This window comes from Diaporthe batatas (genome assembly GCF_019321695.1).
Source record: "Diaporthe batatas strain CRI 302-4 chromosome Unknown Contig00002, whole genome shotgun sequence".
In the NCBI taxonomy this organism is placed as follows: domain Eukaryota; kingdom Fungi; phylum Ascomycota; class Sordariomycetes; order Diaporthales; family Diaporthaceae; genus Diaporthe; species Diaporthe batatas.
The window spans coordinates 650,210-676,016 of NW_025408549.1; the positions used below are offsets into that span (position 1 = coordinate 650,210).

General features: G+C 36.3%; 4 protein-coding genes across 4 annotated transcripts; all 4 read right to left on the reverse strand.

Moving 5' to 3' along the window:
• Positions 1-9,479: 9,479 nt before the first annotated feature.
• Positions 9,480-12,136, reverse strand: KVR01_001646 (uncharacterized protein; the record flags this gene model as incomplete). Its single annotated transcript, XM_044793489.1, has 6 exons — positions 9,480-9,922; positions 10,004-10,670; positions 10,914-11,011; positions 11,255-11,659; positions 11,729-12,056; positions 12,134-12,136. 6 exons carry the CDS (start codon positions 12,134-12,136, stop codon positions 9,480-9,482), a joined length of 1,944 nt encoding a protein of 647 aa, XP_044649601.1.
• A 1,504-nt stretch (positions 12,137-13,640) lies between these two features.
• KVR01_001101 (uncharacterized protein) lies at positions 13,641-19,743 on the reverse strand. Its single transcript, XM_044784480.1, has 2 exons — positions 18,504-19,743; positions 13,641-18,318 (listed from the first exon to the last, which is right to left on the reverse strand). Exons 1-2 carry the CDS (start codon positions 18,670-18,672, stop codon positions 14,423-14,425), a joined length of 4,065 nt encoding a protein of 1,354 aa, XP_044649056.1. The 5' UTR covers positions 18,673-19,743; the 3' UTR covers positions 13,641-14,422.
• A 2,096-nt stretch (positions 19,744-21,839) lies between these two features.
• Positions 21,840-22,771, reverse strand: KVR01_001928 (uncharacterized protein; the record flags this gene model as incomplete). The annotated part of the gene is made up of 3 exons (XM_044793743.1): positions 21,840-21,995; positions 22,057-22,383; positions 22,448-22,771. The coding sequence occupies 3 exons, from the start codon at positions 22,769-22,771 to the stop codon at positions 21,840-21,842; spliced, it is 807 nt and encodes a 268-aa protein (XP_044649883.1).
• An 898-nt stretch (positions 22,772-23,669) lies between these two features.
• On the reverse strand, positions 23,670-24,568 carry KVR01_001469 (uncharacterized protein; the record flags this gene model as incomplete). Its single annotated transcript, XM_044793183.1, has 3 exons — positions 23,670-24,036; positions 24,110-24,188; positions 24,526-24,568. 3 exons carry the CDS (start codon positions 24,566-24,568, stop codon positions 23,670-23,672), a joined length of 489 nt encoding a protein of 162 aa, XP_044649424.1.
• Between the last annotated feature and the right edge of the window lie 1,239 nt (positions 24,569-25,807).

Genomic DNA, 25,807 nt, shown 5'->3' on the forward strand with positions numbered 1-25,807 from the left:
ATATAAAAATATAAAAATATAAAAATATAAAAATAAAAATATAAAAATATATAAAATATAAAAATATAAAAATATAAAATATAAAAATATAAAAATATAAAAATATAAAATATTTGAAAATATTTAAAAATATTTAAAAATATTTAAAAATATTTAATTAAATTAGATATTAAATTAAAATTATAATAAAATATATTAGTTAAATAAATATTAATTAAAAGATTATAATTATAAATCTTTTAATTTTAAATTTAAAAGAAATTATTATTATATATATTATATATATTATATATATTATATATAATTATAAATTTAATTAATAATAATTATTTTTTTATTATAAAGTTATTAAAATTATTAATTTAAATATTATATATAATAATAAAGTATAATTATTTTATTTAAAAGTTTTATTTTAGTTTAATAAAAGTATAATAAGTTAAATAATTATTTTTAAATAATTTTATTTATAATATAATAAAGTTAATAAATAAATATTTATTTAAATAAAGTTAATACTTATAATAGTTAGGTGGAAGCTATAAGGAAGCGCCCTAGAAGTGCCCTAGTGCCTAATTATACCCCTTCCTAAAACCTATTAAAAGGTAAGTAAAGCCTACTTACCTCTTTTTAAAAAAAAATAAGAATTAATTTTATATTAAATTTAAACCTAATATACCTTTAAATCTCCCTTAATTCTATATTATTATACCTAATATTATAGCTTATTATAATTTTAATTTTTTTTTTTATACTATTTATAATACTATTAAAAATAGGTAACTAAAGGAGAAAGTTCTAAATAAGTTTAAATAATAATAAAAGAAGTTTAAATACCCCTCTAATAAATAATACCTTTACTTAAAAATAAAAGTAAAACTAAATCCTTTAATAAAGAATAAATACCCTTAAAGTAATTAAAATTACCTTAAAAATTAAATTAAAGGATTTAAAGTTAACTAATATTACCTATTATTTATAATTTATACTTTATAATAATATAATAATTAAATAATAAATTTTAAAAAACCTATATTTTTAACTATAATTTCTTTATAATAATAAAATAAAAGTAATTTATATACTTAATTATATTAATAAAGAGTATTAAAACTATTAAAATACCTATATAAAATTTAAAAAAAGAAAATAAGTTTATATTTAATTATTATAGGTAAAATAAGTTTAAAACCTTTAATAATAACTTTAAAAAAACCTTAAAATATTTTTAAAGTTATTTAAAACTTAATTAATTTTATCTATTAATAAAAAATTAAAACCTTTAATCCTTTTATTAATACTTTAAAACCTTAAAGTTAAAATAAAAACTAGACATAATAATTTTAAAATTAAATTCTTTCTTTTAAATTATAAAGTTAGATCTTCTTAAAAATTTAAATTAAATATATTTTAAATTTATTAAATATTAAAGATAAAATAATTAAAGTTATTTAAGTAATTTAGGTTAATATACTTAAATAAATTAAAAGAGAAAGTATAAAAAGCTAAAAATAAAGTATAAAGAAGGTAATAAAACCTTTAATAAAAGGATAAAAGGAGCTTTTTAAAATAATATTATAACTTTTAAAAAACTTAAAGTTCCTATATATAAAGGGTTAAGGTTAAAATTCTAAAATAAAGGTTTATATATTTAACTTAATTAAAATATTTAAAAAATAACTTTAAAACTACCTTAAAATTTAATCTTTTAATAATAATAAAAAGTTAATTATTTATTATTACTATAATAATACCTATTATTATACCTTAAATTACCTAATATTAATAAAAACTATAATATTTATAAATTAAGTTTAAAGTTATAATAACTATTAATTAAAGAATTATTAAAAATAAAATTAAAATAAAGGAAGTTAAAAATTATTTTAATTACTAATTAAAATAATATTTAAAATAAAAAATAGATTAATAATTAAAATTAAAAGGAGAAAAAATAATAAAAGTTTATAATATTTTTATAATTTTAAGAAAAGTAACTATAAAATAAGATTAAAAGTATATTAAAATTAACCTTAATATTTAAATTTAAATAAACTTAATTAATATTTTTATAAAAAAAATTTAATTTAAAGAAATTAATAAAATTTTTAGTATTAATTAAAGAAATTAATTATATTTTAATACCTATTTATAAAATTTTTAAATTCCTTTTAATTAAAAATTATTTTAAAAATTAAAGGAAAAGACTTAAGATATTTTTATTATTAATTAAAAATATTTTAAATCTATTTTATTATTAAAACTCTAAATTTATAATATTTTTAAATAAAACTAAAAGTTATTTAAAAATTAATAGCTTTAATAAAATAATTTATATATTATTTAATAAATTATAAAAACTTTTATAAAAATTAAAAATAAAATATTTATTATTATATTATTTTTAATTAATAGCCTTTTAATTTAAGTAATAAAAAAGAATAATAAAAGTTAAAAAAATAAATAAAAGAAAAATTACCCTTAATTCCTTTTAGTTATACTTATAATTAAAAGATTTAAAAAAGTTTTTTATAAAGGTTAAAATAAAAAAACTCCCCTTTAAAAAAGATAAACTATATAATTAAGTTAAAAAGAATATTACTATCTTTTTATTTCTTTACTTACTATTATTAAAGGAATTAAAAATTTTAAAAATAATTAAAAAGAGTTTAAAACTAAATAAATTATCCTAATAAAATTTAATAAAAATTTTAATTTTATTTACTTTTAAAAAAATAATACTTTTTAATTTTATATTAATTATTAAACTTTTAATAAAATAATAATTAAAAATTATTACTTTTATTATTAGTTTTAAAATTTTAAACTAACTATTAAATATAAAGTATTTTTAAAAATTAATTTAATAAATACTTATTATTAAATTTATATTTAAAAAAATAAATAAAAATAGTATTTTATATATATTATAATTATTATAAATTTAAAATAATATTATTTAAATTAATTAATACTCTTATTATATTTTAATTATTTATTATTAAAATCTTAAATAATTATATTAATATTTATATAATTATTTATTTAAATAATATTTTAATTTTTTAAAAGGTAAAAAAATATAAAAATATATTTAAATAATTATAAATTAATTATTATTAATTAAGCTTTATAAAAATTTTAAAAGTATAGTTTCTTTTAAAGAAGATTAAATTCTTAAAATTTCTAGTTAAAAGGAATTTAAATAAATTCTAATTAAATTAAGATTATTTAAAATAATCTATTTTATTATTTATTATAATATTTAAATTTTTAAATTTTTATAATTTTTATTAAAAGTTTATTAAAAATATTTTAGGATTATTTAACTTTTAATAAGTAATTATTTAATATAAAATAAGGTTAAAAGTTTAGTAAAGTTAACTTATTTATACTTAAAAGTTTAAAAGCTTAAAAGCTTTTAAAAATTTAAGGTTAAGTTTTAATAATATTTTTATTTTAATATTATAATTTAATACTTTAAATTTAAATTAAATATAATATTTTAAATAAAGTAGCTACTTTAATAATCTTTTAAAAATATATTATTAAAGATATATTTTAATAATATTTTATTACTTTTAATTAAAAAGTTCTTTAATATAAAATTTAATTAAATAACCTATAATAAGAATTAAGTACTATTATTAATAACTTTAAGTATTAATAATAATATTTTAAAGAAGCTTAAAAATCTATTATTATTTTTTAAATTATAATAATTTTTATAGTTTTATAAAGTAAAAGAATTAATTTAAAAATAAATTTAATAGTTAATATATTTAGTTAAATTTAATTTTATTATTAAATATTACTTTAATAAGATAAACTTAGCTAATAGATTTTTAAAAGGCTTAATTATATATTTAAGAAAAAGCCTTTAAATATAAATTAAATTTTAATTTTAAAATTAAAGATAGTTATAATTATTAAAAGAATTTATAATTTTATTTAAAAGATTAATAGTAAGTTAAAATTTAAATTATAATTAGAAATACTATAATATATAAAGTTTTAAAAATAATTTCTTTTAATAAAGTATTAGCTTAAGTTTATAGCTCCTTTATAAAAATAGTTTATAATAAAAGTTTAGGTTTAAGTATATATATTTAATATTAATATAATATATTTAGAGTTTTATTTTTACTAATAAATTTAATTTATAAAGCCTAGAGGAAAACTTTATAATTTAGGCTATAATTAAAAATATAATTCTTAAATAATATTATTTTAAATAACTTTAATTATAAAATTTAAAATAAACTCTTTTATTAAAAATATATATATATATTAGAATAAAAGGCTTTAAGATAAAAATTTTATAAACTTATTATAATAATTTACTAAATAAATATTAAAGGTAGATTAGAATATAAACTCTTTTAAAAGGTACTTTTAATAGTTAAAGTTAAAGGCCTTTATAATAAAATATATATACTCCTATATAATATATTAATATATATTTACTCTATATTATTACTTATATAAAAGCTTATTTTATTATTAATTTTATTAGAATTTATATAAAAATTTAATATAAACTTTATAATTAAACTTTTAACTATTATTATAAATAAAAATAGATTTAATTTTAATAATTATAGATTATTTTATTAAAATAAGTTTTTCTTTTAATTTATATTATAATAAATATTATAAAACTTAATAAGATCTTTTATTAGAAGATTAAATATAAATAAAAATCTTATAAGGAATTATTACTAATTAAGGTATAATTTTTATAAGTAGTTTTAGAAAATATTATATAAACTTAATAATATTAAAACCTATTATACTATTATTTACTATTTATAAAGTAATAAATAAATTAAAAATTAATTAAACTTTAAAGTAATATTTTAAATTATTTATTACTAAAAATACTTAAAACTAGTTAAAACTATTATATATTATATTTTTATATATAATTTAATATAAAATATAATAATTAAAATAAACCTATTTAAAATACTATTTAAATATAAACTCTTTTATAATTTTATATAACTAATAGTCTATTAAAGATAATATACTATAAAAAAATATTAATAGTAGAAGAGTAATTAAAGAAGTTTTAATAAATTTATATAAAATATTAAGAAAATTAAATAAAGGCTATTAAGATTTAAGCTTAAAACTATAATATATATTATTAACCTAAATAATTTAATATTAATAAATAAATATCCTTAATAATTAAATATCTTTATTTAAAGAATAAAAACTAACCTTATAAAGAACTAGTTTATTTAAAATCCTAACTTAAATAGAAAAGTAGGCTTATAGCCTAATTCTCTTTAAAAATACTTTTAAATATATAATATTTTTATATAAATTAGTTAAAACTATAAATAGCTAAAATATTAAAAGGTTTATAAGGAGATATTATAAATCTATTAAATTTAAAGAATAAATAAATTAAATAAAAGTTAAAGAAGATTTAAGATTATTAAGAAATTAAAGGTACCTTTTATTATTTAATAAAATAAAAAAGTAACTAAATAAATATAACTCTTAAATATTAAAGAATAAAATATTTATAAATAAAACTATTTAAAAATACTATAAAGAGAAAAACTTTAATATTTTTAAAAAGAACTTAAAAATAAGTAAATAAAGAGTTAAAAAAAGGCTACTTAAACTATAATAAATAAAAATAAATAAATAAGGGTTAAATATTAAAAATATATATTAATAAATAACTAATAATATAAATAATAATAAAGTAAATAACTAATAAATAACCTATAAAGACCTTATAATAAACTAATAAAAATAAAATATAGATTTAATAAAAGCTAATAAAGAAGATAAAACTAAATAAGTAAGCTATAAAGGCTTAGTAAAACACTTAAAGAATAAATATTAAGAAAATAAGTACTATTAGCTAATAGTTAAAAAGGGTTAACTAATTATAATATTAAAACTAAGAGGACTATTATAAAAGTAGTATAAAATATATTAAAAATAAACTATTTTTAAATTATTTAAACTTATAGTAGGCTAAAATTTACTTTAAAAAAGTAATATAAAGAAATATTATTATTCTACTTTAAAAAACTTTAAATATTACCCTTATAACTCTAATTACTAACTTATAATACATCTAATTAACTTTTAAAAAAAGACTATTCTTATCCTATAAATTATCTCTTAAAGTAGTAAAAAATATTCTTAAAGTTATAACTTAAAGGCTTTATTTATTATATTTATAATCTTTTAAAGAAACCTTTAAATTAAAGTATATTAAATTAAAAACCTATTATTTATAAAAACTAAATATATTATATTATAATAACTATTTATAAAATCTTTAAGGATTTTTTATAAATACTATTTAAACTATCTCTAAATTAAATTCTATTAATTAAAAGAATATAAAACTATTATAGCTTATATTTAAAAATACTAGCTTTTATAATCTTTTAATTTTAAAATAAGTTAGTATTATCTTTCTAAATAAACATTAAATAGCTTATATTTAGTATTAAAATCCATTACTTCTTTTATTTCTCTTTAAACTATTCTTAAATTTTAAGTTTTCTACTCTTTTAAAATATTAGATTACTATTAGAATTATTAATAAATATAGCTATTAAAATATTAACTAACTAAATCTATAAAATTATAAGCTTATTTATTTAAATAAATAAGAATAGAGTTTTATATTATTAGTAATTCCTTTAAAAGGCCTTTATAAAGTAAATATTAAAAATTAAATTAATAATTAAAAGATTTTTAAAATAATTAATTAAATAATAAGTTAATAAAGAAAATAAAATAAACTTATTATAATATAAAATAAATAATATTTTATAATATATTAATTATAATAAAAACTTTTAAATTAATAATAATATAAAAATATTTTTTATAATAAGGTATTATACTTTTAACCTATTTTAAAAGATATATATATATATATTATAAGGTATTTAAAATTTAATTATTTAACTTTACTTTTTATATTCTTTTATAATTTAAATAAAATAATTAAATAAATTAATAATTATAAAAGTTTTTTTATATTCTAATAAAAGGAGGTATAATATATTTTTAGCTTTAAAAGGGTAGTTAAAAGTTAAATAGATTTTATAAAAATAAAAATTTTTTAAAAGTTTAAAGGATCTTTAATAAACTTTTTACCTAAATCCTCTAATAAAATAATAACTTTTATAGCTATTTTTAATAAGTTTAAGGGCTATATAAAGTAATTATAAGTTTTTATTTACTATTTTAATAAAAGCTTCTTAAAAACTTTATTATTATTAATATTTTTATTATAATAGTTTAAAAGAAAAGTTATTAATATTAAAAGTAATAGAATTAATATAATTACTATTAAAGCCCTTAAAAGTTAAACTTAATTTAATAAAACTTTTATAAAAGGGTTTATTTTACTATTAAATAAAAGTAATAAAAATAATATATAAAGCTATTAAAAAGAAAGATTATTTATAAATATTATAATTACTATTAAAAAGAAAGAAAGTTATATAGTAAAGAAACCTATTAATTAAAAATAAAACTATTAATTAAAAACTTTTAACTAATAGAAAACTATTATAAAAAACCTTTAAAAAACTATTTAATTTAAACTATTTAAATATATTAATAATATTTATAATAATTAAAAATAATTAAAAGATATTAAAAATTAAAAAAAAGTTTATTAAGAACTTAATAAGGTTAATTATTAAAGAAAAAAAAAAGAGAAAGTAAAGGTAAAGAGAAAAAAATAGTTATTTAAAAAGAAAACTAACTAATTTATATTTCTATAAAGATATAATAAAGATTATTAGAAAATCTAATAAATTATTAAAATTAATTAATAATAATAAATAAAAAAGTTTTTAAAAATATAAATAAAAGTAATTAATATTAACTAATAATAATAGTTAAAAATAGCCTCCTAAAAAGAGGTATAATTATAATAATTAAATAAAAGTTATAAGGAAGTATTTTAAAAGCACCTTAATGCCTAGCTATACCCCTTTTTAAAGCTTATTAAAAAGTAAGTAAAGCCTATTTATCTCTTTTTAAAAAGAAATAAAAATTAATTTTATATTAAATCTAAACCTAATATACCTTTAAACCTTTCTTAATCCTATATTATTATATCTAGTATTATAGCCTATTATAATATTTTAATTAAAGAAATAATAATTATATTTTTATTTATTTTTATTAATTTATTTAAGTTATTTAAAATTTATATATAATATTTAATAGTATTAAAATTAAGTACCTTATAATTTATAATAGTTTTAACTTTTAATAACTTAATAAATATATTAATTATATTAATTTAAATTTATTAAATATAGTTTAATATATTAATATAAAAGTATTCTTTAATAATAAATAATATTATAAATATAAATTATAAAGTTATTATAAAAGTTTTATATAATAAATTTAATTAAATTAATCTTTAAAAGATTTATTTTATTTTATTTTTAAAACTTTAATTATTTATTTTAATTTAATAGTAGAATTAAAAATATAAATAGTTTATAGTTTATATATATTATATATTAAGTTTATAATTATTAATTATATTTAATTTCTTTTAAATATTTATTTAATATAAATATTTATTAAATATAAGTATTTATTAAATATAAGTATTTATTAAATATAAATATTTATTAAATATAAATCTTTATTAAATATAAATATTTATTAATTAAATTATTTTTTAAAAAAGTAATAATAATTATAAAATAAATATTATCTTAATTAATTTTAATAATATAATTATTAAATATATTATTAAATATATTATTTAATTTTATAATATAATAATATAGAATTCTAAGGCCTTTATATAATTAATAATATTTATATATTACTTATTATCTATTATATTATATTTAGTACTATAATGAGTGCTGCTAATAGGGTACCGGTTTATACTTGTGTATTTAACCACACGGTCACTTGTCTATAGGTGCCTTTTATTGCCCCGGATGTGGTATATTTGCTTGGGCCCACACATATATCGGAGCTCGCTTTCGTGTTTAGCTGGGTGCACCAACTACTACTTGGCATGGGTTCATGTAACTTGTCCGAGGAAGAACTTATCCTGAGCTCATATATACAAGCGGCTTGGACACTCATGGCGGAGGCTGGGAACCCACGCCGTGGCTGGGCCGAATTCACTGAAAGTTCCACACTGGGTGTAGTCCTCAATGGCAATCCCGTGCCTGGCACAGTTGATTTTCTGCATGTGCATTTCGGGAGGAAATTAAGGACTCAAACTAGAGTGGGCGAAATAGAAGTAGTATATATAAATATATTTTTACAATATCGTCACTATGCACTCTAGCCCAGAAGATACTTCTCGTCAGGCATGAACTCTACAGGCACGTTGTTTAGCGTCCTTCTGTTCTAATTGGGGCCTGTGAGGACTCACTTCTCGAACCTTCACCGTAAACTGTGTGACAGTCAGAGATGCAATGAAGAAAAAGTCATTTCTACTTATGCAAGAACCCCGACTGCCTCCAGCTAGCGACATACTGTGCAACAAAATTGCTGCTCACAGGGCCCATCTCTCGAAAGGTCCTCGAGTGGACCATCGTCCTGGTGGTATCCAGTACTAGACCTCCACACGACATCGGTACGAAGTAGTGTATGAAGAACTCCTCAAGCTGCATGGCCGGGTTGTCGCTGACCGAGCCCCTGAAACGCCTCACACGATTCAGCCATTGCTGATATGGCACAATAGAATCCTCACTCATGCCCAGCGCAGACGCAAGGGAGGCGATCGTCTCGGCCCAGGGCTGTCGTGCTGGGTTATCGATGTGGTAGAACAGGTTCTTGCCCACCTCATTCACCGCGGCGCCATCTTCTTGCCTCATCAGTAGCAGCTCGCCGATAGCTGAGGCCACGAGGTCCACCGGGCACCAGGAGAGTGTGCCTCCGAGTTGCGGAAGCACACCCAGCACCCGCGATTAGCGCACCAGAAACGGTATGTACTCGGTATGGTTCCAATGGCCACTCACCGTGGATCCGGAGATCTGCGCCACGCGCACCGCCGCCGCGGGCGAGAAGTACCTCGGGTACTGGCCCAGCGTGCGCGCCAGCACGCGCTCGCAGACCAATTTCGCCTCCGCGTAGCCCGCACCCGCACAGGCCTCTACCCCAACCGCGCCTTCTGGTACGAGTGCCAGCTGTTGTTGGTGTTGTTGGTGTTGTTCATCGCAACCGCCCCTTTCCAGCAGTGGGTAGTTGGCGACGACGGCTAGGGAAGAGACGAACAGGAACCCAGGTCTGAACGGAGCTGGCCAGCGGTCAGCGATGTCCCGTGCGAGGTCGATCAAGTTCCGGAAGACCTTGAACTGGGACTCATACATGCGCACGGGACGGGCCAGGCTCATCATGGGCCAGGCGCTGTGAACAATATGAGTGACCGTGTCCAAGAGGTGATTGTACGTCTCCTGCGAGAGGCCGAGCCGCGGCTTGCTGGTATCTGTATCGATGACTTGGAGCTTGGTGAAGAATTCGTCCTCGATATGGATGCCTCTGGCTTCAAAAGCCTTTCCCTGGCGCTGTTCAGCCGAAGATTGGCTCAGGCGGTTAAGGCAGACCACGGTGTGGACTTCTGGCAGACGTGCTATATGACCAGCAATGTGCCTGCCTAGGCTTCCTGCTGCTCCGGTGACTACCTGGGCATGACTTTGTCATAGTATGTTGCCAGGTGGCCTTGGACGATAAAGTCATCAGTACCTAAGTAGCCCACTTAATCCTGCGAAATGTTTCCAATACGATTGATGGGGCGAGACCACCTGTGCTGCTGACAGATGCTTCATTGCTGCGCTCGCGGGTCTCTGAGAGGATGCTGTCTGTCTTCGGTGTCTGGAGTCTCAGCTCCAGGCTGAGAGTCTAATCCGACCGCAGTCTGAATGCACGAGACCAGACTTTCGGAAATCGGTTAAATCCATGAGCTGTTCATTTTCAAGGCTCACTTTGCACGTAGACTCGACCTCGCGGACCAGCTCCATCGCCACTGCGTGATTGACAGTCAGCCAAGATGGCAAACATGAGAGAAACAAAAATGGATAGAATGTTTTTGAAGGCCACTGGAAACGTAAAAAGCCATAGGCAAGTGGCTGCATATGAATGCATGTGGTGTCCCACCTAGGTGAAGAGGGCGTTGAAGACCCTCGGGGAGAGGAGAGGCAGCGGAGGAGTGAGCACACTGGATTGAAAATCAAATCTTTCAAGACTAGTGAAAACATATCATGCTTACTGAGAGAGTCGATTCCAATCTCCACGAGGTCGGACTCGTCTTGCACCTCCTCGGAATCCAGGCCCGATAGGTTGCAAATGATTTCGCGAGTCTTCCCGTCGAAGTCTGGCCCAGCTGGTCTTGGGGCCTTCTTGGCGATATGCTTCTTGACTGATGCTGTAGGCAACACTGCCGGTTGGTGGGACTGCTCGGAGGTTGGGAACACAGGTGCTGCACTTTCCTGAGTAGCGTGCCGAGCGACACGCGAGAGAACACCGCGGAAGCCAGCTAGAGACACCTTCTTGTAAGAAATGCCCAGTATGGCCTCGACGAGGGACCCATTGCGGTGGTCAAACGCAAAGACGTCGCTCATATACTTGTCGCCACCCTCCGGATGGTGGACGGCAAACACATCCCATTGCTGACCTTGGGAAGTGTTAGAGAGAATTTCTGGGTTGCGAATCTACCGCCCGATCTTCTCAGTAACGAAGATACCTCGTTCGGAAAGGCTGTCAGAGCTCGTCATCAGGTTGACGTAGATGCCGGCGACCTGGCAGAAGCACTCGGTCAGCACAGGATCGACCCACGCCTCGTCGTCGCGTGATTTTATCACACGGCCGGCCGACTCTCCGTCGACGCCAACAATCCTGGTGAGCTGGTGGAATGGATCTTGGAAGTCGACAATTGGTTCGCAAGCGCGGTAAATATTCCGGCCCTGCAGCACCTCGTCGGCGTCATTGCTCTCGAGGAGTCGGGCGCATCGTCTCCTGCCGTTCAGGCGCGACAAGCTCTGGAAGCTTTGAGCGAGCTGGCTGCTGTCTGCCTTGTGGGAAAAGACATTTCCAGTTGTGTATAAGGTATCGTCCGAGCTTATCTTCCATTCGGGTCCTGGGTGATGACCATTGACGCGTTCGAGCCGGACGCGCCATAATTATTGATCAGGGCGGCGTGAAACGTTGCCGACCACGGCTGTAAGCGGGTTGAAACTTCGATCTTGTCGTTGGGGAGTGCATTCAGAGACGGGCTGATAGTGTTGTGACTTTCCTGTGGAGGAATAGAGCCTTTGAGAGGTCGACAACATGAGTACCCGCCTCCCTCAGCTGTTGAATTACGGCGGGCGCTACTTCCTTCGGGGCCGTTACTGTTGACCTTCTCTCGTCTGCAAATATGAAAATGTACGCCTTCATCAAAGGATTAGCACATTTTCAGATAACTGCCTGGAGCTAGTCTCCTCATCTTAGGAAAATTCCGAAGCACCGATTCCACGATAGAACTGGAATCTGCACTGGTCCAGGACACTGAGAAGGAAGTTGCCAGGCCGTCAGACGGAGGCAAAGATTCTTCCGCATCGACCAGTGCGCCGATGAGAAACCCTAGCCGTATTGCTACAGCGCCGAATTGCTGCAACTCATCTATGGATGATGCACATCCCACAGCGAAGGCACTTAGCATACCGGTACAGAGTCCCAGAACCTCGGTGCTGCTCGTTATTGAAAGTGGTACTGTTTCGCCAGCCTCAAGACATGGAAGACATGCTCTCAGGAGAGTCGAGTATTGCACTAAGTGGGTAATAACGGTCAACGGCGTCAGGAGAGAGTTTGAGAGTGGGAAAAAGGAGTTTGACATCTCGCCCGTGCTCAATGCATCATGCAAATCCTTCAGACGTCTTTCTGTATCCGCGTCTTTCAGCTTAAGATTGCTCCTCATGACATCTGGCCAGGCTTCGAAAAGAGATGACACCACATCCAAACACCAGCGGTGGCTCTCCTCGTGCACCTTCAGGCTAAGCTTGTGGAAGAGTTCGCCATCGATGGCCAAGGCTTGTGAACCAAACAATAATACTCTCTGCGCCGGCGTCGAGTTGGATACGGGAGAGACCATCGTACCTAGGCCGCTATGTTGAGTAGCAATAACTTGTTTTGCATACAAACGTGTTCGCGGAGACTACTACGCTGTTAAGTAGGAAACGCGATACCAGGCTGCGGCAGCTTGGGGCCTCAGTTGACCCGCTGAGGCACTGGCATCCTGCTGCAGGATCCTACTAGTAGAGTCACAGGCTTTAAGAGAACCGGCAGCAGAATAAAGCCCAGAGGAGTGGATTGTACACAACTTCAAGATCGGATACAGCTTATACTAAACTACCATAGCGGATTAGGATCCAGGATGCCCTATATACTAGGATACCTAATTTAAAGAATACTTATTAAATATTTAAACTTTAGGAAATTATTATTAAGTTAATTATAATTATATAAATTAAATTAAATATATATATTCTTTTTAAAAAAATATAAATTTTTATATTACTTAATATAAAATTTAAATATTTAATTAACTTAACTTCTTTTAATAATAATAACTTAAATCTTCTTTATAACTTTAATTATATTAAGTTATATTTTAATAAGTAAAAAGTATATAGAGTAGTTTTAGCTCAGGCATAGAATAGTCTTCCTGCTAGATGCCTGACCGCTAGAAGATCCTATCTGCCATGTAGTGACTAACCTTTTCATGCACATCTTCCAATCCTACCCCCACAGCCCATTTTGTTGCTCCATGGTCCAGTTGTGGAGAACAATCTTTTTTGGAAATGAAACTAGATGTCCTGTCACTGCCGATACGACGACAAGGCTCGAAAGAAATAAGCATCAAAAGCTGGCGATAGTGGTATCTCTCTATCCAAGACAGAAACCCCCAATCTATCATTCAAACCAGAATATGTGTATATAAAAAAGGAGTTGCAATATAGGTATCGTGAATCAAGAGCTTTCGAGGCCGACCCGATGACAAAAACATGAGGAAGAAAAAAGGAGAGAAGTTGGAAGAGGATAGAGACTGTACTCCTGGGCGCCTCATTGCCCGCCTCCCTTTCGGCCGAAGGCACCACAACGGAGGCAGGTTGATGGATAGATGACTGGGGATGGCGACACGCGGCGTGAATGTGGTAATTGCTTTTAGAAATGGTAACGAATGGCCGCCCCTGTGGTACGCATCAGAATGCCTCCTGGCTTCTTTTATCTTCTCGCGCCTCGCCTTGAACTCCCATCACATTCCCGGCCGTTGACTTTCGTTATAATAGTAGTAGTAATGGTAAAAGATGGGGGGTAGAAGAAGAATGGTAAGTTGGTGCAGTGACTTTTCAATGATAGCACAATGGTTTCGGTCTGCGGACTGTCGTGAAATCATTTTTCAATGCCTGCTGGACGGATCAAATTCTTTCCAGGCCTCGGCAAGGCCGCCAAAGGTGCTCCTCCCCTTTTCCTTATCTCTGCCCTTTAACGTGCCTGTCGGTGTTGTCGAGCCAGACCCTGATTTGTACGCAGAAGCGATGCTGTTATCACCACTTCCATTCTGCCATGGCGATACCGAAGGACTTCCACTTGAGCCCGAAGCTTCTGGACTGTCTGTCCGATCGACCTTGCGAAGGAAACCGGATAGGAACTTTCTCGCGTTTTTCCCACTCCGAAGGGACTTCATGGAACCATGCTGATACTTGCGGTCCGAGAGCTCGCCAGCGCTGCCCACAGCTTGCCGTAGGCCACTGGCCCACCTCTCAGATGAGCGGTGAGAACGCAGCCCTTGGCCTCGAGTGTCGTCCAGCGAGCTACCGTCAGATGAGCCAGGCGGGCGGTCGCGGTCCATCCAAGAGGTGCTTGTAGCGGATTTGTGGGACGTATTCATCGATTCAGCGAGGTTTACGTGCTCTGTGGCATCAGCAAGTGCGCCGTCCGAGTCTGTGCGTTGGCTTGAATTCTCAATGTCCGCTGCGCGAACACTGTCGATGCGCGCCATACAGAGGTCGGCTCGTTGCTGGAGGCTAACGCATAATCTGTGGAATTTGAGGAGTTCGCCATCATACTGGTTCTCCGCGTCACCACTAAGAGGCTGGTTGTCCACCCACAGTCTGACGAGAAGGGCAAAGCTGCGTGCATGATCGACCAGATATGGGAGGGAGGGGAAGCCCTCACGAGCCAGAGGTGACAGGCGGCCTAGGATGGTGATTGGGGTCGAGTAGGACGCGGGCAAGATGCAGTTCGAGCGTTCGGCTGGTATTGCGCATATCTCGTCAATGAAGTCTTTGAGAGCCTGGCGGCGAGAACTGATGAAACGGTTCATCGGATCCATCCAGACTTCTTTCTTTCCAATGTTGGAAAGATTCGCAAGCGCTTGCAATGCCTTTGCGATGAGAGTCAGTGTTCTTTGGGCCCGGGGACGTGGGTAGTCCCGAAGCAGTCCGAACAATTTCGGGTTGAGTATGGCTGGGCAGATAAATCGCAGGAAGAGGAAGCCGGAGACACTGGTGAAAGCCACGGTCCTGAGGAAGTCACCGTATCTGTCTTCCGCAACAGCGCGGATGTACTTCAAGATGTGTCGGAGTTCTGGGGGGAACCTGTTGGCTGATTTGGCGATGCAGTCCCATATTTCGTTTGTAAACTGCAACAATTGGTCCCAATGCTGGCCGATATCTTCGCCTTGTTGTAACTTCCCAGGATCAACCTCGCAGTTTGGATTGATCTCGTTGATTTCAAAGATCTTGTCGCCCAGGATCTCCTCGATGTATTCAGTTCCCAAACGTCTCATATGGAACTCTAGGGCTTGTGTGAGTAAAGAATTGCCCCTGAAAAGTAGATTGGCCTCGCCAGCCAGGGATTTGCCCATGTCGCGAAGCGCCTCTCGCTCATAGGCATTTGAGACATCCAGGTTCTCGCTGGATTTGAGACGACGGCTAAATCTCATCTTCCTCATTTGAGACTGCTGCCCGATGCCGTCGATTTCGTCTTCCACCAGAGCCATCAACCAATCGCTCGCAGTAGTCGACACTTGGAAGACATTCAGGAAGATTTCTGCCAAGCGTCGCAGTTGTCCTGGGAGAGCTTCCGAGATCTGCGCAGTCAGCCCGGAGCTGAACTTGTGAAGCATCTCGGACAGTGGCTGGTAGTCCCTGGCCAAAAATACCACGACCTCCTCGTGGCGAACCTTACAAAGCATGGTTCCGATGGACTGTTGGCGCTCATCATAAATCTGAAGCCATTGCTCGTGATCCTTTCCTCGTTCAAGCTGCGTTAATGGAAGATCCACGGAGCCGCAAGAAACCTCCGTCAGATTCCCCGTCCTCGGCAAGCCCAATGATGCCTGTAGCTGGTGTGCCATGCTTTCCAGGTTTCCATCGATCCGTTTCAGGATGACTGAAAGGTACGGTAGGTTCGCAGGCAGGTCTGCGAACTCACAGTCGTCTCGCCAGAATGGATTTCGCGTGTCGGTTTTTGTGATGGTCCGGGCACGGACATCACCGTCCAGCATGACCTCCGCAAAATAATTCCCCACGAAGGCGTCGTCGTGGTTCCTGCCGTGTCGGTCTCGCGAGGCCGTGTGAGGCGAGGTAGGTCCGCCTACTTTTGCCTCTATTACGCGCAGATTTATCGTCTTCTCTACCCTGAACATCTGGAAAGGGAGATCTGCGTCGAAGTCCGTGACCTCGAGAACTTGGTCGTCGTTTTCCGTGTCCAAAGCATAAATCTCGGGCACTGTGAAGGCGCGTAGCAGAACAAACCAGACCTCGAATAAGACCCTGTGGTCCAGGGATATGTACACGGGCCTGAAAATTGAGAGCTGAGTAGATGTCGAGGAGTACATTGGGAAGATGGATATGCAGAAGTCCTCGTCCAAGACTGACTTGTCCAGCTGTTGTATGGCGCATCGTGATAGTTGGGAGAGGGAGATGATACAGAGGACCGTGACATCGTTCTCCGAGATGAGCTTGAGCTCGCCGTTGTCAGACAGGATGCACGATACTTTCCTCCAGCCCGTCTGTGGCGACCGCAAGTCCCGCGTAGAGGTCCTCTTGACAATCGCGCGAGGTGAATGAGCAGCACCCTTGTCCCATATCGAGACTCTGCTAACTTTGATTATTGTGGCAGAGTTCGAGGGGGTCGATGATCCTCTTCGCATCAACTCGGGTCTGTATTGTGACGTTGGTGTGGTTGACTGGCTGTTGACTCGCATCGCACTCGGCCGGACCTGCTGCCAGCAGAGCAGGGCAGCAAGCCACAGATCCAATTCTTCTGCGGCGTGAGGCCACAAAAGCACCTCCACGCCGGTGTGGGAGTTGATGATCTCAAGGCACGGCCGTTCTAGGCTTGGTTTGTGCACAGGGAGTACTCGACAGCCCCTCAAGTCAGAGATGACGGACGTGTGAAACGGGCCATGCTCTCCGGAATCGAACATGAGACTGCCCTTTTCCTCTTCTATGTAGCACAAACCCGAGTGCCATTGGCCATTGGCCTCGTTCTGATACGAAGCCTCTCCCCTCATGCGCCCACACAGAGTTTTCATCAAGAGCAGGACCTTGTTCGCATCATCGGTCGGTACGGGCAGAGGCAGCGAGTCCACAGAGGGTGGTGGCGACATCATCGGGGAGGTTGGTCGGGAGATTCGCTTCATTAGCTTCGCGCGGGTGAGCCCTTTCTTTTCCTTTGTGGTCACCCCGGTATGGATATGCAGATCAGTGGGTCGCGCAGGATAGACGGAAGGATACCCGGCGGATTCGATCGCTGGGGAGTGCCGTGGCAGGGAAGGCCCGCGCAACGCGTCCTCGTGAGGCGGCATCGACCCCATTGAGCCAGAAGATGACACCGACCCCACCCTATGTCTTGAGCTCTCTGGCGTTGGCGCGGCGGAGGGCTGACGGTACGGGCTATCTAGTGTGTGGCCCCGAGGGCGGATCTGGGGTCTCGCGGGTGGGCTCGAGGAGGCGCTGTCGAGGGAGCTGGGGAAGTGGTCGTTGAAGACAACACCCTGCCGTCGGGCAGTACTCGAGGAACTGGACATGGCGCTGCCGGGCACATTCGGTATGGCCCTTGGTGAGGAGCTTCGCGGCGAGGTTGGGCCGATGGGAGTGTTGACGGCGGTGCCTGGCAGGGGCGTGACGGGTTCACCGTAGTTGTTTGTGGCCATGGGCTCTTGTGCGCCGTCTTCGGTGGGCTCTGGTGTGACGGCCCTCACGGTGGCTTGGGCGCCCGTGGGGTTCCCAGGGCGATAGGTCGTGCTGCGAAGATTGCCCGCAGAGGTCCTGCGTGGGACGCCCCCTGAAGCAAGTTAGTCAATCGTTCCTCGGCATGCGGAGCGGCAACGTGACCAGAGGGGAAGAGACGAATGGGACGGAACCTCCAATCCTGGGTGCAAGGCTGGCCGTTTCCCACGAGGGCCCGACTGCGTGTGTGCTGGGGACGGGATCAGGAGTAGAGGAGCTAAAGCAAGGGGCTTGTCCAACCTAGTACCGGTGCTCCGCCAGAGGCCGGGTCGAATGTTCGCTGCAAGGGTACAGAACTAAGTGAGGCCGAAGGCCGGCGTGGCCGGGGAGGTGGACGAGAGGAACCGTCTGGAGACATGCGGCGGGCATCCATTCCGGGAGGATGAATGCTCGACAGACCGGGCCACATTCGCGGAGGTGTGAAGGATGCGCATTGGAGCGGAGGCGACCAGCTGGCGTCCACCGTAGGTTGAAAGAGAAGTGCCAATTATTCTAGAAGGCGGGCTGGCTCCAGACTGTCCAGAAGCTCCAGACGAATGCGTCGGTATCCACCCTCGGGCCGCAGGTGCGATGCAGTCGCTACCACGGGTGCGATGTTCTGCAACTCTCGAGTCACGATCGGCGTGGTGGGGAGCGGATTGCGAATCAGAGGCCGACGCAATTGGGTTTGGCTGGCTTCTCCGACTTCAGATTGGCATAGGCGAGGCTCTCAAGTGGGTTCGGCAAGACAGGCGGACAAACGGGTCGGCGTCGCACTGGATCCTTATTGGCATTGGCGCAAGCCGAAGCCGAAATGAGCCTCTCTGTGGCCAGCCGTGCTGGTGGCAACAGTAGAAAGTCGAGGTCAGAGAGAGGTGAGCCTCAGCCCGAGCCGCAAGTGTGGTGGTTTTGGCAGAACAGACGACTGCCGGTGGCAATTGGATCTTGTTCGCTGCTCGGTATGGTATGGTCGGGGTGTATCGAGAGATGTGGGTCGGGTGCCCCCACGGCTCAGCATGATCCAAGCCCGGGTCTCCGTGGTCGACTTGTGTTGTGGTGAGCAGAGTGAAGAGGTCGGATGTGAGGAGGAGGCTTGACGGCCGTGATAGACAAACAGGACGAGGGCTAGTCTAGTCTAGTACGGACAGTGACCAAGACAAGACAGCTCTAGCAGCAGCAGTAGTGGCAGCAGGAGCATTGCGGGCCTGGCTTGGCAGGCTGGCCCCATCAACATGGGCATTGGCATGACACGACAGAGTCCAGGCAGGCAGGCAGGCAGGCAGGCAGGCAGGCAGGCAGGCAGGCAGGCAGGCAGGCAAAGCCAAGGCAAGGCAGAGGAGGAGAGGGATGTGAGGTAGGCACTCTTCCTGGGAGTAAGCCCTGGCGGCCTGTCCTGGTCCAATCGGCACGGGGCGTTTCTTGTCTGTGTGGCAGCCCTCTGGCGAGCGGGGATGGCGGCTTTGGGATGAAATGGGAGACTGGTGGTGGCAGTAGAATTGAGAATGGAGCTGGCAAAGCGAAGCCAAGCCCCAGAGCAAGCGACGTGGGGCCGGGGAGAGGGGCCGTTCTCCTTCTTCAGCTACTCCGTAGTAGGCAATGCACTGAGACTGAGGGGTGGGGGTTGTTTGTGGCCGGGCCTAAGAGTAGACACTAGGCACTAGACACCCAAGCACCTAAGCACCCATATGTTCACCGTACAATACCGAGCGTATATGACCCTCCACCCCGACAACATTGGCCTGCATAAAGTGCACATGCAGGACAGGAACAAACCTCCGAGGCAGCTGCAGGCGGGAGGGGCCTGAGTCGTAACTTCAGGAAATCTCGCCAAGTCTTTGTTGATTTCCAGATTCCCACGGTGCCTTGCCGCGGTCAGATCGCATTGTGCCACGCCTCATGTGCCTGCTCACCCACCTGCAATCTCTGTTTACCAGTTTACCACCAGCTTTGTGTAATACGGCAATAAGACTGCACAGTACTCCTGGTTGTATTCTTTCCGACCGCATGGCTGATGAGCCCGCCAGGCCGCAGAGCACGGCACGGTATCGCATTGTGTCTGCTTGTCTCGTGCATTTGTCCCTCGCATACTTGACCACACAACATCCATCCTCAGCATCGACACGACAGACAATCTTGGCGGGTGTCGGAAACCTCTCAGTGTTGCAGGTAGATTCGACGTCTTCTCGCGCCCGGCGCAGACTTCCCGAAGCGGACACATGCTTTCGCCTTCACTCGCAGTGCCTACCACATTATACTGTGGTACGGCCAGCCTGCCAGCTCTGCGGTCGCCCACCTGCCACCCGACTCAGGAAACCCGGCGGGATATCACCAGCATGGTCAGGGACTCGACGCACACACCACATGTCAATCTTGTTTTCGCAACTTGCAGGTCCCGCCCCTGGGCCCAAGCGGGCTCGCGACGCCAGGGACGCCAGCACGCCTGCCCACTGCCTCAGATGTTTTCTCCGTGCCCCATAGGGATCTCCCGCGCCCCTTACTCTGTACCAACTTGCCAAGACCAGGACCTTTCCGGGCCTCATACCGCTGCAGGAACAGGAACGGGAATAAAGGATCCAACGCCCCGGGCGGGACCCCCCAGTGGCATCGATAATAGGCGCGAATAGCGACACTACTGTCTAGCCCCACGCCATCTATCAAGCTTGCCACTCCGATATCAAGTCCACCAATCTACAGATGAGGTCGTTCCATGTCATCTCACAGCCGGCAGCCAGCAAATGAGCCAGCCCTAGGCAGCCAGCAACTGGGCAGCTAGGCTAAGACGTCTACCATCTTACCGAGTACACAGTAGTGCTGTCCGCCAGTACGCCCAGCGCCACCCCCTCCCTTCCTTCCCCTAGTAGGTGCCCAGGTGCCGAATCAATACACTAGGATTTCAAGCAAGGCCAAGGCAAATAAGCTCAGGTCCGGGGGGGGGCAGCTCTGGGGGGGGGGCGTGTCCATTGCACGCCACCACCTCTGCCCCTGCGACCTGCGGGCCGGGAAGGTTCTTCATCGAAGCCTACGGATACCTTGCCCTGGCCGAGGCCCGAGTACTCCGTACGTTGACATGGTTGAACACCTTTGCAGCTCCAGGGCCGTGCATCCCATTCTGTGGGGTCATCCGAGCGCCACAACCACGGGCTGGACTACATTGTACCTGATCTCCGTTGGAGTCGTACCCTCCTCGGTGAAACAAACGAGGCTCGTCGTTCCCGCCACGAATGTCATTCGATCAAGGCATGAGGGTCTGATGTAGTAGCTGGATGTTACGGCACAACACATCACAGAGTGGCACGTGACTTCAGGACGTGTTTCGCTTCATGCACAGTGTTTTGACCTGTTATTGTTTGTAGTCTACTGGCAATCTCGATACTTGCGCCTGCTGCGTCATATCCCTTGCTATCCACAGCAAGCACGTAATTACCTACTAGGAGAAGTATTCGGACATCTCGTTCTACCTTCGAGTTGTCATAGTACAATCGCTACTGCATTGGGTTCAAAATTACGTCCATTGTTGGCAAGAGAACTACCATCAATCAAGTTACTGGCATAATCACTACCTAGGTACTCCTACACAGGCTTCAAACGATATTTCCATCAGTTCTCACCGCTAGGGAAGCTTCCAGCACCGCCATCCGGTCGCAAGATTTTGCCGTTGATCCATTCTCCCTCGCTGCTTGCGAGAAACACGGCACAACGTGCAACATCGATGGGAAGACCAACTCGGTTAAGGGGCGAGACTGATGCGACGACCTTCCCGTCCATTGCTCATTAGCAAGGGGGAGGGCATTGGGATCTCTCCGAATGGACTCACTTTCATGATCTGTTCTTCAGACATGTCCTGACTGTGTGGGAGGTAGTCCTTTGCGGTGGCGTGAAACATGTCCGTCACGATACCGCCGGGTGCAATAGCGTTTACCGTAATCCTCTTCTTACCGCAGTCAAGCGCCAGACAGGGCACAAAGGATTCGATCGCACCTTTAGATGCAGAGTAAAGTGAGTGTTTGGGTACCACGAATCCTTCGGCCGTATTCGAGCTCGTGAGGATGATGCGTCCACCCCGGCTGAGGTGCTTGTACGCTTCACGGGCAACGAAGAACTGGCCGCGCGTGTTGAGGCTGAAGACGCGATCGAATTCCTCCTTTTGAGACGTATGTATATAAGTTCCAATTCCACTGACTCGTTTTTATCCCCCGAACACTCACCTCTGTGACCTCTCCCAAATGCCCAAACGAGACAACTCCGGCATTGGAAACGACAATGTCAATCCGGCCGTACTCTGCCTTTGCCGTCTCAAACAGCCGGATCGTTTCTCTTACGTCCCTCACGTTTGCCTGAATCGCGACGGCATCTGATCCAAGGCTTTTGATCTCAGCTACGACCTTCTCGGCTGGTCCGCTCGAGCTGGCGTAGTTGACAATCACCTTCGCTCCGGCGCGAGCCAGCTCGATGGCGATGGATGCTCCAATTCCACGGCCGGCACCAGTGACGAGGGCTACCTTGCCATCCAAACGGAATGGAGATGCCATTATGTCTGCTGGGTATACAGTCTTCAAAAACGAAATTGTTAATCTATTGCTGCAATTAGAAAAGGCTCGTGGCTCTCAAATGTTCTTCATATTTTACCTGTTAAAAAGTTCTGATCGTATTGTTACGACGCCCGGGTTGCCGTATTTATTATACCAAGAAGCTGCTACAATTTGTTTATTCATCCTTGGATCTTCGTCCGCATGTGATCACCGGTCATTGGCATCCGACTTCTAAGTCACATGTATTCGGGTTTGTTCGACCGAACTCCGGTCCGCGACGGACGGATGACAAGAAGAAGCACGCCCATGAGTTGATGCACTCCATGTAATCTACTAAAGCCACTAATCGTGCTCGGGCCCTATACTCGTGTCCGCCGCGCATCACGGAGTAAATTTCATCCTATAACCTTAATTGCCATGTATGTCCTCGGACACATACGGAATAGAAGCGAAACCACATAACGTGAATTGAAATTACATAGAATTTCCAGGGTTCCCATAACAGCCTGGTAGTTCTTTTCAATGTTGCATCCTACCTAGGTATACTTTTGCTCTACCTACGGATACCATACATTCCTAGCTAGTCTTGTGTGTCACAACATGATTTCAGCAGGCACGATCTGATGACTTTGAGAATCTGGTTTTCAGCGCAGCGGTCATTTGCAACATTTTTTAGTACCGCGATTAGATTCAGGATAAGAGACACCCAAGGTGAATAGATCAGTGTCGCTAATAATCAGTCTGATCAAGATGCTTGTGTCTTGAAAACACGTATTGCCATCAATTTACTAAAGGTTCCTTATAATGTCTTCGATCAGGCAAGACTCGGATATCTATCTGTTGCCAACAATGAAGCCTCGTCTGTCTCCATGGTGTTTTAAGTATCATTAATATCGTCCTACTCTTCCGATTCGTTTCTAAAGATCTTATCATAATCATATTCGAACCATCTCTCGTTTGGTCTGAGTCCGGCAAACTTCCAAACCCCGTCTACTCTCTTATACCATATGGTTGCGCTCCCATGTGAATGTCCCTTAATGGCTACAGTCTTAAGAGTAGGATCTGTATACTTCTGATGAGCGACTCGCATCTGGTGATGTCCGACGATTTCATCACTTGACATCTTCTCCCACTTAGATGTCCCCACGAAATGCTGGGTCATCAGTAAAGGGCTACCCAGCACATGAGGACTTGAAACCATGCGCGCGAACTCATCAGCAGCCATGTCTTCCCATAGCTTGTTGAGAAAAGAGCGGTAGTCTACTCTCAGTGACGGGGCGACACAAGTTCGAAGACGTTCCCAGTCCTGGAATTGAGTCAGCGATATATGCCCTTGACAGCATGGGTCCTAGGATGCCTGCCTTTGAATCAAAGCTCTCAGCCCAATCAAACAGAGCAGCCTCACATCCCGCACGATCTGAATGCGAGTCAGCTAGATCATATGCTTAGTGTGTGCCATGGTTAACTGACCCTCAAGAGTTAGTTGCATAGACATGTTCAAGTTGGTATGATTAAGTGGCTATGCATGAAATGTTTTGCTTCAAAACGTTGTGCGCGAAATTTGAAGTTTCAGTCTCTCCAGGCTGAAGAGAAAATTGAACAGACTGCTGATGTGCTGAAAGCGATGTAATTTGATGTTTATGACTTGCAAATACTAATGGTTACACCGAGCCCGGACCGTGCACTGTGTTCACTTCGATGAGTTCATACAAACTTTCGGCATTCCGGCATAGTGGGACCAGACAGGTAACAACCAGTTGAGATTGATTTGGGTTTGGCAATGCGAGCTTCGGTCATCGAAGTATAAGTCCTGTCGGGACCAAACTGAGCCAAACCAGGCCGCACATGAACTTAGCTTATTAAAATCGGCTAGTCGGCCAGTAGCCTAATTTAATAAAACTCTAAACAGCTTAGGCTGTTAAATAATCTTTAAATTAATAGTAAAATACCCCACCTACATTTAAACTACCTATTTTTACTATTATTCTTATTAAAATATTCTTTTATTATAAATATTATAAATTATTTATATTTTTTTAATTACTTATATAATAAACTTAATTAAGTTAATCTTTAAAGGATATATTATATCTTATCCCTTTTAGACTCTAACTATTTACTTTTAGCTTAATAGTGAAATTAAAAAATATAAGTAGTTTATATTTTTTAATTTTTATTAAATTAAAAGTAAATAGTTAAAGTTTTAAAAAAGAAAATATAATATATTTTTAAAAGTTAATTTAATTAAATTTATTATATAAAGTTTTTATAATAATTTTATAATTATTTATAATATTATTTATTATTAAAAATATTTTTATATTAATATATTAAATTATATTAATTTTAATTAATATTATTAATTTATTAAAAATTAAAAATATTATAAATTATAAATGAATATAATATTAATAAATATTATTATATAAAATATTAAATTTATTATAAAATTTAAATAAATTAATTAAAATAAATAAAAATAAAAGTATTATTTTTAAAAGTTTTAATTTTATTTAAATAAAGATTTATTTATTAATTTTAAAAATAAAGTTATTTAAAAATAATTATTTAATTTATTATATATTTAAATTATTTTTTAAAAAATAAAATTAAAGAATTTATAATTATAATATTTATAATTTAATTTTATTTTATTTAAATTTATAATTAAATCTTTCTAATAGTTTTTTAAAGAATTTAAATTTAAAATAACTTTTAAATTTAAATTTAAAACTTTATAAATTTTAATTATTTATAAATTAAATTTATAAGTTTTTAATTTTATTAAAAACATTAATTACTTTAAATATTAATAATTTCTTTTAAAATAAAACTTTATTTTTATATAATTATAAATTTAAATATTAATAATTTTTTTAAATTAAACTTTATTTTTATATAATTATAAATTTAATTATTAATAATATTTATTTTATTTATAAATTATTAAAATTATAAATTTAAATAATAAAGTATATTTTAATTTAAAATATAATAAATTATATATTTATTTTTAAATAATTTTATTTATAAAAT